The sequence below is a fragment of the Symphalangus syndactylus genome, chromosome 8 (genome assembly GCF_028878055.3).
Source record: "Symphalangus syndactylus isolate Jambi chromosome 8, NHGRI_mSymSyn1-v2.1_pri, whole genome shotgun sequence".
Taxonomy (NCBI): Eukaryota; Metazoa; Chordata; class Mammalia; order Primates; family Hylobatidae; genus Symphalangus; species Symphalangus syndactylus.
This window is the reverse complement of record NC_072430.2, coordinates 90,885,046-90,896,809: the sequence shown is the minus strand read 5'-3', so window position 1 is coordinate 90,896,809 and position 11,764 is coordinate 90,885,046. Positions and strand designations below refer to the sequence as shown.

The 11,764-nt window shown below is 37.5% G+C and overlaps 1 protein-coding gene across 1 annotated transcript in view; it reads right to left on the bottom strand.

Moving 5' to 3' along the window:
• Nucleotides 1–7,093: 7,093 nt before the first annotated feature.
• Nucleotides 7,094–11,764, bottom strand: part of FAM171B (family with sequence similarity 171 member B) — a 73,904-nt gene continuing 69,233 nt past the window's right edge. The window contains exon 8 of the mRNA XM_055289957.2: nt 7,094–11,541. Within this exon, the coding sequence (XP_055145932.2) occupies nt 10,197–11,541 (1,345 nt within the window). The 3' untranslated portion in view covers nt 7,094–10,196. The remainder of the gene's footprint in view (nt 11,542–11,764) is intronic.

Genomic DNA, 11,764 nt, shown 5'->3' with positions numbered 1-11,764 from the left:
GGTTTTTTGTGTTCTATTTCCTTCAGTTCTGCTCTGATTTTAGTTATTTCTAGCCTTCTGCTAGCTTTTGAATGTGTTTGCTCTTGCTTTTCTAGTTCTTTTAATTGTGATGTTAGGGTGTCATTTTTGGATCTTTCTTGCTTTCTCTTGTGGGCATTTATTGCTATAAATTTCCCTCTACACACTGCTTTGAATGTGTCCCAGAGATTCTGATATGTTGTGTCTTTGTTCTCATTGGTTTCAAAGAACATCTTTATTTCTGCCTTCATTTCATTATGTACCTAATAGTCATTCAGGAGCAGATTGTTCAGTTTCCATGTAGTTGAGCGGTTTTGAGGGAGTTTCTTAATCCTGAGTTCTAGTTTGATTGCACTGTGGTCTGAGAGACAGTTTGTTATAATTTCTGTTCTTTTACATTTGCTGAGAAGAGCTTTACTTCCAACTATGTGGTCAATTTTGGAATAGGTGTGGTGTGGTGCTGAAAAAAATGTATATTCTGTTGATTTGGGGTGGAGAGTTCTGTAGATGTCTATTAGGTCCACTTTGTGCAGAGCTGAGTTCAATTCCTGGATATCCTTGTTAACTTTCTGTCTCGTTGATCTTTCTAATGTTGACAGTGGGGTGTTAAAATCTCCCATTATTATTGTGTGGGAGTTTAAGTCCCTTTGTAGGTCACTGAGGACTTGCTTTATGAATCTGGGTGCTCCTGTGTTGGGTGCATATATATTTAGGATAGTTAGCTCTTCTTGTTGAATTGATCCCTTTGCCATTATGTAATGGCCTTCTTTGTCTCTTTTGATCTTTGTTGGTTTAAAGTCTATTTTATCAGAGACTAGGATTGCAACCCCTGCCTTTTTTTGTTTTCCATTTGCTTGATAGATCTTCCTCCATCCCTTTATTTTGAGTCTGTGTGTGTCTCTGCATGTGAGATGGGTTTCCTGAATGCAGCACACTGATGGGTCTTGACTCCTTATCCAGTTTGCCAGTCTGTGTCTTTTAATTGGAGCATTTAGCCCATTTACATTTAAAGTTAATATTGTTATGTGTGAATTTGATCCTGTCATTATTATGTTAGTTGGTTATTTTGCTAGTTAGTTGATGCAGTTTCTTCTTAGCCTCGATGGTCTTTACAATTTGGCATGTTTTTGCAGGGGCTGGTACTGGTTGTTCCTTTCCATGTTTAGTGATTCCTTCAGGAGCTCTTTTAGGGCAAGCCTGGAGGTGACAAAATCACTCAGCATTTGCTTGTCTGTAAAGTATTTTATTTCTCCTTCACTTATGAAGCTTAGTTTGGCTGGATATGAGATTCTGGTTTGAAAATTCTTTTCTTTAAGAATGTTGAATATCGGCCCCCACTCTCTTCTGGCTTGTAGAGTTTCTGCTGAGAGATCAGCTGTTAGTCTGATGGGCTTCCCTTTGTGGGTAACCCGACCTTTCTCTCTGGCTGCCCTTAACATTTTTTCCTTCATTTCAACTTTGGTGAATCTGACAAGTGTCTTGGAGTTGCTCTTCTCGAGGAGTATCTTTGTGGCATTCTCTGTATTTCCTGAATCTGAATGTTGGCCTGCCTTGCTAGATTGGGGAAGTTCTCCTGGATAATATCTTGCAGAGTGTTTTCCAACTTGGTTCCATTCTCCCTGTCATTTTCAGGTACACCAATCAGACGTAGGTTTGGTCTTTTCACATAGTCCCAAATTTCTTGGAGGCTTTGTTCATTTCTTTTTATTCTTTTTTCTCTAAACTTCCCTTCTCCCTTCATTTCATTCATTTCATCTTCCATCACTGATACCCTTTCTTCCAGTTGATCGCATAGGCTACTGAGGCTTCTGCAATCTTTGCGTAGTTCTCGATACTTGGCTTTCAGCTCCATCAGCTCCTTTAAGCCCTCCTCTCCATTGGTTATTCTAGTTATCCATTCATCTAATTTTTTTTCAAAGTTTTTAACTTCTTTGCTATTGTTTTGAATTTCCTCCCGTAGCTCAGAGTAGTCTGATCGTCTGAAGCCTTCTTCTCTCAACTCGTCAAAGTCATTCTCCGTCCAGCTTTGTTCCATTGCTGGTGAGGAACTGCATTCCTTTGGAGGAGGAGAAGTGCTCTGCGTTTTAGAGTTTCCAGTTTTTCTGCTCTGTTTTTTCCCCATCTTTGTGGTTTTATCTACTTTTGGTCTTTGATGATGGTGATGTACAGATGGGTTTTTGGTATGGATGTCCTTTCTGTTTGTTAGTTTTCCTTCTCCCAGACAGGACCCTCAGCTGCAGGTCTGTTGGAGTTTGCTAGAGGTCCACTCCAGACCCTGTTTGGCTGGGTGTCAGCAGCGGTGGCTGTAGAACAGCGGATTTTCATGAGACCACAAATTCAGCTGTCTGATAGTTCCTCTGGAAGTTTTGTCTCAGAGGAGTACCTGGCTGAGTGAGGTGTCAGTCTGTTCCTACTGGGGGGTGCCTCCCAGTTAGGCTGCTCAGGGGTTAGAGACCCACTTTAAGAGGCCGTCTGTCCTTTCTCAGATCTCCAGCTGAGTTCTGGGAGAACCACTACTCTCTTCAAATCTGTCAGTCAGATAGGGACATTTAAGTCTGCAGAGGTTCCTGCTGTATTTTGTTTATCTGTGCCCTGCCCCCAGAGGTGGAGCCTACAGAGGCAGCCAGGCCTCCTTGAGCTGTGGTGGGGTCCACCCAGTTCGAGCTTCCTGGCTGCTTTGTTTACCTAAGCAAGCCTGGGCAATGGCGGGCACCCCTCCCCCAGCCTCGCTGCTGCCTTGCAGTTTGATCTCAGACTGCTGTGCTAGCAATCAGCGAGACTCCGTGGGCATAGGACCCTCCTGGCCAGGTGCAGGACACAATCTCCTGGTGTGTCTTTTTCCAGGCCTGTTGGAAAAGTGCAGTATTAGGGTGGGACTGACCCGATTTTCCAGGTGCCATCTGTTACCCCTTTCTTTGACTAGGAAAGGGAATTCCCTGACCCCTTGCGCTTCCTGAGTGAGGCAATGCCTCGCCCTGCTTCAGCTCACGCACAGTGCGCTGCACCAACTGTCCTGCACCCACTGTTTGGCACTCCCTAGTGAGATCAACCCAGTACCTCAAGCGGAAATGCAGAAATCACCCATCTTCTGTGTCACTCAGGATGGGAGCTGTAGACCGGAGCTGTTCCTATTTGGCCATCTTGGCTCCACACCCCCCTCAGCTACTATTTCTTGAAATAAGCTTTCTTTAGCTTTTTCTCTCTCTCTTCTTTCAGAAACTCCCATAATTAATAATATATTTGTATTTGATTGTGTCCCATAAGCCCCTTATGCTTCCTTCATTCTTTTTCTTCCCATAATTGGGTAATTTCCACTTACCTGTATTCAAGTTGGCTCAGACAACTAGCCTATTACCAGGTGCACAGACTGGTGTGGCTTCCTGTGGGTTTCTGGGAAGTCTCTCCCTGGGTCACTGGGTAGTTCTCTGGACAGGCAGTGTTGTCCCCAGCCCACAGATGAGAGGGACTTAAATAGTTGCAGGGCTGCTTCAGGTTCCACAGCTGAGACTAAGGTTGTCAGGCCTGCCTCCAGGAACTCAGACAAGCATGTCTCCCCCTGGGGACCTCATGGGGCGGGACTGCTTGCAGTCTGCAGCTGACAGAGCTGAAGACAAGTCTCTTAGCCATTTCAGTGTCCACAGAAAGAAACAAAGTCAGCAGGCCTGTCACTCAAGGCATAAATGGTGTGACTGTACCTGGGTTCCTTGGTGGGTGATTGTGGTAGCTGGATCAAGGCCAACATGGCTGCAACTGAGTCCTCAGGATGACAGGGCCATTTCCAGGTCTGGAACTGGGACCATAGCCTGTGAGCTTTCTACATGGGCACAGTTCTACCCTCTAGAATGGCCTTACTAGGTCTTGAGCTCCAGTAGGTTTTCACAAACTCTTATCTGAATTCCAGAGCTCCCACAAAGGCACTTTTGCTTTTGTTGCTTGAGAGGATACAAGCAGGGGCTCTCCTATTTTACCATCTTGCTGATGTCACTCTCTCCCCTTCTCAAAACACTTCCAATTATTCCATTGAACAAAATCCATTATCATTCATCTAATTCATAACTCCATTAATCAATATTTATTGAGTACATACTATAACAAAGGTACTGTTAAGAATTGGAGGAATTGTAAACCATGGTTTCTGTCCATAAGGATCTTATGGTCTAAGAAGACAAACATAAGCAAGATATCAACATAACAATTTAGTACATGCAATCAGGCAGTATTTTCTTTAGAAGTGAAATGAGCTCATCTTGGGGCAGATGGAATTTTCAAAATTTCCTGATTCAGATTAATTTCTTACGCTAATTTTAATAGTATCAAATCTCACCTTGACTTAAAAAAAGAAAAAAGGCAGGAAAGACAGGTCCCAATTTCAAGAAGAGTAAGTACAATTCTCTTCTTATGGATTCATTACTGCTTGCTATTATGTCTCATTGTGAAAAAAGAAAATAGAACAGTGGCAAGCGTTACTTTTTGAGAAACCAGAGTTTCAGAAAACAGGTATGTGTTAAAGATTGTTAGCATAAAATTCACTTTCAAGATTCCTTTCTTGTCATTTTATTTAAACATTAAGGAAAAAAAACTTATTCAGAGATATAATTTTTCCCTTCCTTTTATAAGTATAAGCACTCCTTAGAAATAATTGGTAAACTCCTTAATTATAGATCTCATCTGCTTGTCATTAACATCCTCTTCAATGGTCAATATTCACATCAATAGTGTTTTGTTAAATAATCCATGGAATAATCACAAGCAACTCTTTTAAAAATCAGAAATACTAAATTTTTAAAAGTAACAATGAGAAAATATCTGCACAAGTATATTAATAATTATCCTTTTTTTATTTTATGGATAGAAACCTTTCAGAAATTATCTAAATCAGAAATCAGGGTTTTGAAATAGTCTTTATTATAGAATTTTGGATACTGATAAGCTAATTTTTTAAGCTGAATTTTTAAAAGTATTTTTCCATAAAAACAAAAGAATCTACATTATTGGACTGAAATATGGAAATGTGTTTAAAATAAAAATTCTGAGATATTTACTCTACATTGCTTAATAGCCACTATTACCCTTTCCGTATAGTATTTAGAAAAGGTTTCTAGCTAAGCTGTTGTAGTGTAATAAGTCCAGAGACTCTTGGGAATGTAATTACCTTGTTTGTTTTGAATCAGACTGTCTGCAATTAGTCTAGTGTTTTAATAAGGTCTACAAGGATTAGAACTAGTCAACATATGAATTATGAAAACCCCAGTCAACCTGAAGAACAGAAAAAAAATCGACTCATGGGAAAAATGTGGTACTCTTGCAAGACTGTGGAATACCATTCAGAACCGCAGCAGGGGTAGGCTTGAAAACCAGGAATAATGGGTTTCAACTAAGAAAGGTTTGGTTACCTAGGGGGATAAAATAGCATATGCGTCTAAAGATGTGAACTTTCTTTTTTAAAAATAGTCTGTGGGTTTACATCATCATGTAAACTTTCCCAAAAGAAATAGGAAGCTATTCACCTACTATAGCTAACAAAGTGCAGGAATGTGTTATTGCAATATTTTAACAAACATCACAGGTAGTTTTAAAATGTAATCTTTAAGCTTAGCTATTTTGGAAAGAAAATAGTTATTTTTTTCTAACACACGTACCATTATATACTTGATGAAAATGTTTTTCCATAATTTGTCATTATTAGCTTTCAGCATTTAATATGGCAAATTGTGGTTGACTTCTAGACTATTTTCTTCTAGTCAAACTCTGAAGATGTTATGTTTTAAAAATCTTAATAGGCAGAAATCTACAGTCCCCAAATAAACTGAGGCTCAAAATGAAAAGACAAAGATAAGTCAAAGAAAGAATATTTATTTTGATGGAGCAAATTCAAAACTAAGAAAAGAAGGCAGTTTTCCCAGAAGAAATTAGCCCTCTAGTTGATTTAGAGAGAGCTTACCGATATAAGTAAGCTGTCTCACTGTGTATCCATCTATCAAGAAATCTACCTATAAAAAGAGGTCCACAAGGTGATTTCATGGGGTCTAGGTAAACAAACACTGGGGTGTAGTTTAAATATTTTTCCAACATTTACTTCAAGGAAAGGATCCCTGATTATCTGCCAGTTATTAAGTACCAAAAGGTGAACCATTTTTGATAAACTGATTAAAATGTCTCTTAATTACATCCAACTACTTTTCTTACAGTTCTTACATCTCAGTCTTCCCATATTAGTTTCTCTTCTGAGATGAGAATGTGATGATCAGTTCATGACCATCATGTTTGGCAGCTGTTTCTGATTTATGAGTAGTTTTGTTACAAACCAGTACCATGTGAGTTAGGGTCCCCTATGGCTCCACCAAGGGCTATATCATTTCTGGTAAGACTAAGACTCTTTTGGATGGAGACCAGGCTCCCTAACAAAGGTAGCCATAGCTTGGCTGGCACATGCAGGGATCCAAGTGCAAGTATTTATCATAAAGCCAGTGTTGGGAATTACAATCTCTACTGGTGAGTGGATTCAGAGTCCAATTCCCATTAGAACTGACCAAAGCTATTTTTAGTACCTTATTAATTTATAAAAGTTACAGGAAATGTCTAAAAACATGGCAGTCAAGATAATTCTACAAAGTAAAGTCCCCTAATACAAACTGCATGAACTTAAATATTGTTTAATTGATTAAGCAGAAAGGTTCTTGAAGAGCTAACTCTTTAAGTATAAACAGCCTTTGTGTTATCATTTAGGCTCAGGTTTAGAGTTCGAAGAATATTTTAAAAGGGGGTTGAGGTTTTGCTGTATCATTTTCTCCCTTAGGTGTTTTGGGATTTGTAATTTAGTTTAGATTCGATCAGATTGTCTTAAGTCTCCTCAGTAGATGGAAAACAATTTGTCTACACTCAGCTCTAATAGTAAAAATGGGAACTTTGGAGACATGAAATATAAAGAAATATCAAGTTCATTATATAAACAAAAGGTTTTACTGTAGGAGATGTAATAAGTAAAAAGTACTAATCAAACATTTACTAGATTAAATGGCAATGTAGGGAGGAATGTTTTCTAGTTCACCAAAAATTAAACAATGCACCAAGTACATTTTAGATTTTATTATTTTTATTGAACTATGTTTAACATTTTACAAATCTTCAGGTTGTTACAGTTTTCAGCAGTAAATATAGTAGTAACAGCAATAAATACACCGAAATATGAGATTTCTCTGAAAGAATACAAAAAATAGAAACACCTGGAAACAAGAAGGCAAAATGTCAATTCTAGATCTGAAATAGAAATTAATACAGCTGAATTCCTTTACAATGCTGGTACATGGGAAAATGAGAAACTCATGCGCCTTATAAATGAATGTGTGACTTTGAGCTTCACCTTTCTGGGAAGTTTTGAGGGACATCGTTTGACCCACAGATCTCTAAAACCCTATAATACATATTGATACCAGAGGATTCAAACACATAGTGGTCTGAAAATGATTGCCAAAGCAAAGAAGTGCTTTCATTCCTCAATATTTGTGATCTTTGTGGTATACTATGTATTATAAAAGGGCACAATCCCTATACAACTGCATAAAGTCATAAAAATTGATTTATAAAGTCTCAAGATCATAATATGTATTCAAAAATACATATAGCTGTGTTTTAGTAAATGAATCCATCAGTTAGTCAAGAGATAGTTTTGCCTTTAATATATATCCAAAGTATATACAAAGGATCGACAAATGTTAACAATTTGTGACCAAAATCATCTAGGTTTATATTTGAAAAAACCTTGGTTTTCAATTTAAAAATTTAAGAAAGTTGTGAATATTGTTTATTATCACTTGGGTTAAGAAAAAGTAGATGGCTTCAGCTTTTTAACAGGAAATTTGTGAACTACTCACAAATGAGAAGTCACACTGTTTTGATCATTAGAAAAGATAAATTGCCTATAATTACCAATTGAGAACAGCATGTGCAGTGTAAAAAATAATAAGGTTTTATTCTGAAACCAAACAGGTAGTTCTAGAAAAGCCCTTGGGATACATCATCTCATTTCCCTTACACAAAAATGAATAAAATAAGTGGCATACCTGAATGGTATACCCTTACATCAATATGTATTTCATTACCAAGCTGAGATGAAACATTATTTAAAGGTGGGAAAAATAAACACTTAAAATATAATGTTTTGCTATCTAGTTTCTAACTTCATTCCAACATAAACAATTTATCAATATATACTGTATTCAAAAAACAAGAAATACTACTCGCATGCAATATTTATTGTTCCAACATGAAACACTAGGTCTATATTTTTAATAAAACTGCACATCTGTTTAATTTGGTTAACTGAAAGAAAATGCACACTTAAAAAAGATGTTATATCCTTCTAATAATGCAAGTCTATATCAAAGGCACTTCAGCAGAGCACTAACTTTAACCTTTTCCAAATCATTTTGAGTCATGCTGCTTTTGATGTATCTTTCTGTGTAAGACCAATAAGAAGCCTTCTCTAATTGTTATGAGCCTTATCACTAAAAAAAAAAAAAAAAAAGAAGCCTAGGTATTACCCAAAACATTTATTTCTTCTATGGATTGGGGTAATATATAGCAAATATTTGCCTAGGGTCTTTATGTTCTTTGGGTTAACACAGAACAGTAGGAAGGTTATTTGACACGTCAGAAGTTGGAGGAAAAATTACACATCTAGCTATAATTTTACTGAAGCTAATGTGGCTATTTTGGTTCACTGAACTTGTTAACATGGTTTGGGTCTCTATGTTGCTCCCACGCTGAATAGTAGGGAATGAAAAATAAAGCAATTTAGGATTTTTACCCCCACAAGGGAAAGGTGCTTCAGACATTTGCCTTCAGGGAAATTTTAAGAAAAATGGGATCAGTTGATTTTAATGAATAATGAGCTTTTATTTTTAGGATGTATGAATGGTAATTCAGAGTTAATTAAAAAGTTGCTCTCATTGAATGCTTGCTATGATGAAAAAAATATAGATATATTACTTACAAAATTGAAAAAAGAAGTTGCAAAGGCTGTAAGTGACTTAGGGAAAAACTTTTACTTTTCCCCTGAAATTGAAACTGTTTTCCTTAAACATCTTTTAAGAAATCAATATCTGGATATACAACTACGATCCTGAAAGTATTTTTGAGCCTCAGGAAAATGGCATTTCTTTTTCTTCTCATCAAAATTTAAGAAAAATAAATCAATGTTTGTTTATTTTATCTCCACATATTTTAGTGTTCAAAAGAAACTTTCACATCGTTGACTTTTTTTTTTTTTAAATTTCATAGCCTAATTTAAGTGACTGAGTTCAGGTTTTTAGAATAGAAGAAATATATTAAAACCAATTTAGCCTAAAAGTATCAGTGAGCCTTAAACCAAAGTCACAGATTGTTTTTTTCAGATTTATAAAAAGTTTTCCTTGACAGCTAAGCTTGCTTCATTGTTGAGGGGAAGAAAAAATAATTTTTAAACAAAAACTCAGTATTAGAGCATTAATTTCTCAAATTTCTAAATTACAAATGAACATCTTACTTATTTTGTAAAGTTACATCCAAAAACAACCAAAGAGCTGGTGTATCCCTCTCTAATGACCAAGTAGCTTCTTGCCCATCTTATATAAATGTAGGATTTACGTTTGGGATGATACAATACACATGCTCTTTAAAGACCAAACAACATTTTCTTTGTGATAACTCCAGAGTAACATCAGTCCAAGTCATTTATCAAGTTATTTTTAAGTATAGGCAGAAGACGTAATAGTAACACTTAAAATAATATGATGCCTGAAGTCAGTTTTGTTTCTAAATGTTCCATGGGGTAGTCACCACGGTAGAGGCAACATTTTTGGAGGCAACTTGAGGAGTATGTATTTCACTGTTATTCTTAAGAGAGTCAAGGCCAAACTGGCTGGCTGAGCAACATTTTCAGATAACTAACATCTTGATGCTATTTTACATTTTGAAAACTTGGATACCGTAAATTCATCACCCAAAAATAAATGAATAGGCCAGAAAAAGCATTCCTTGGTATCTTTCTCTCTGATTACTGAATTGCCATTTACTCTGCTTGAGACATGTCCAAGAACCATGAGATTGCTCAGTCTCATTTTCTTAAATTCATACTGCAATTTACAACAAGAAGCAAGTATAAACAGCACGAGACAGCAGACACACAATCCCCGTTGGAGTTAATTTATGGGAATCAGTGGGCGTTCCTCTCGCTTCTTCCAGATGTTAGTCTTGCTATCTCTTTTGGCTAGTGGTGGTCTGCCCCTTCTTTTAGTGGGGGATGTATTAGCTTCAAAATCTTCAACAGTGCTTTTCCTTCCTGGGGACTCTTCTCCAGGGTGCTCCATGATCACTCCACTCCCTCCATCTAGGATGTGCCTTAAAGCTGGGTCCTCAGGGGAACAGACGGTGGTTCCACTCTCACTGCTGCTTAGGTCTAAATCTTCTAAGTAAAGGATCTTGGGCTGATGCATGCTTTTGATGAATGTTTTCTCCCTCTCGAGCTTTCTACTTGAGTGAAGCTCATTCATGTCCACCCCAGAGTCCAGACTGGTGTCATTGCTCTGGGTTCTCTTGCCCTTTTTCAGGTCTATGAAGGAGTGCCTCACTTGCGCAACTGGCTTTCCATCAAGAGACACAAACCAGGCTCTGGGATGGGGGGAGGGCTTTCCTTTGGACAGCTCCAGGAGGGTCTGTTCTGAAATTCCTTGAAGTTCTGATGAAAATGGAGTCATTACAACAGCCTCATTTAGTGTTCCAGGAACAGAGACGGATTCCAATAAGCTGCTTGAGTATCGGCTCCAATCTGGAGCCTGGGATGGCAGGCTCTGTTGACCTTCAAGTATGATATCCTCTTCCCTGGCATCTGGGGGCTGTGCATGAGAATGAATTGGCATTTTGGGCAAGGTCTGCGTAAAGTTCTCTCGATTTACTGGTTCCATCAATTGGCCATAGACTAACTGTCCCTTTCTTGGCAAAGTAGCTGACTTAGCAGTATGTAATTGTTCCGGTGTGGAAAAAAGGTCAGATGTTTGAAGGATGGCAATGGGTTGGCTGTAAATATGCATAAGCTGTTCAGGAATATGGGAACGCCCATACACCTCCTCATTACCTGTGAGATACCTCTTTTCATCTTGAGCATCACCTAGAGATGAAGATAGATTGTTGTTAATATGTTTAGGTTGTTTGGACCCTACATTGGGCTCCAAAGACTGTGTTGGGTTTCTTGAGTAATTATTTTGATTGACTGATAGAAATGAAACATCTTCATTGTAGATTTTAAAATCGTCCCGAGTTTTTACCATGGAAACTCTTTCTTCCGTTTCTGCCTTTGATGGTTCCTTTTTCTGAGGACTATACGACGAGTTTTTGGCATTGAATAACTGCGACTTGTCCTCAGCTTTTAATGCAACTTTAACTGTACTGATATGATTTATGTGTGTCGTTGAAGTTGTCTGGTCTCTCTTGAGGACCTCAAGTTTAGTGATATTTCTTTCTCTTTTCTGTGGAGTACCACACTTATCCCTAGAGTATAAGAGAAGGCAAAAAGTATTTAAAAGTTATGACACAAATGGTTCATTTTTAAAAAATCACTCCACAATCTACATATCATATATGCAATGCTATGGTGAGATATGTAGATTAAAAATAAAAAAGGATATATTGTAAGATTAAATTTATTTCTACAAATAAACTTTTCAATGTACAGAATATACTGAAATGATACCATAACCTGATAGTTTTCTGT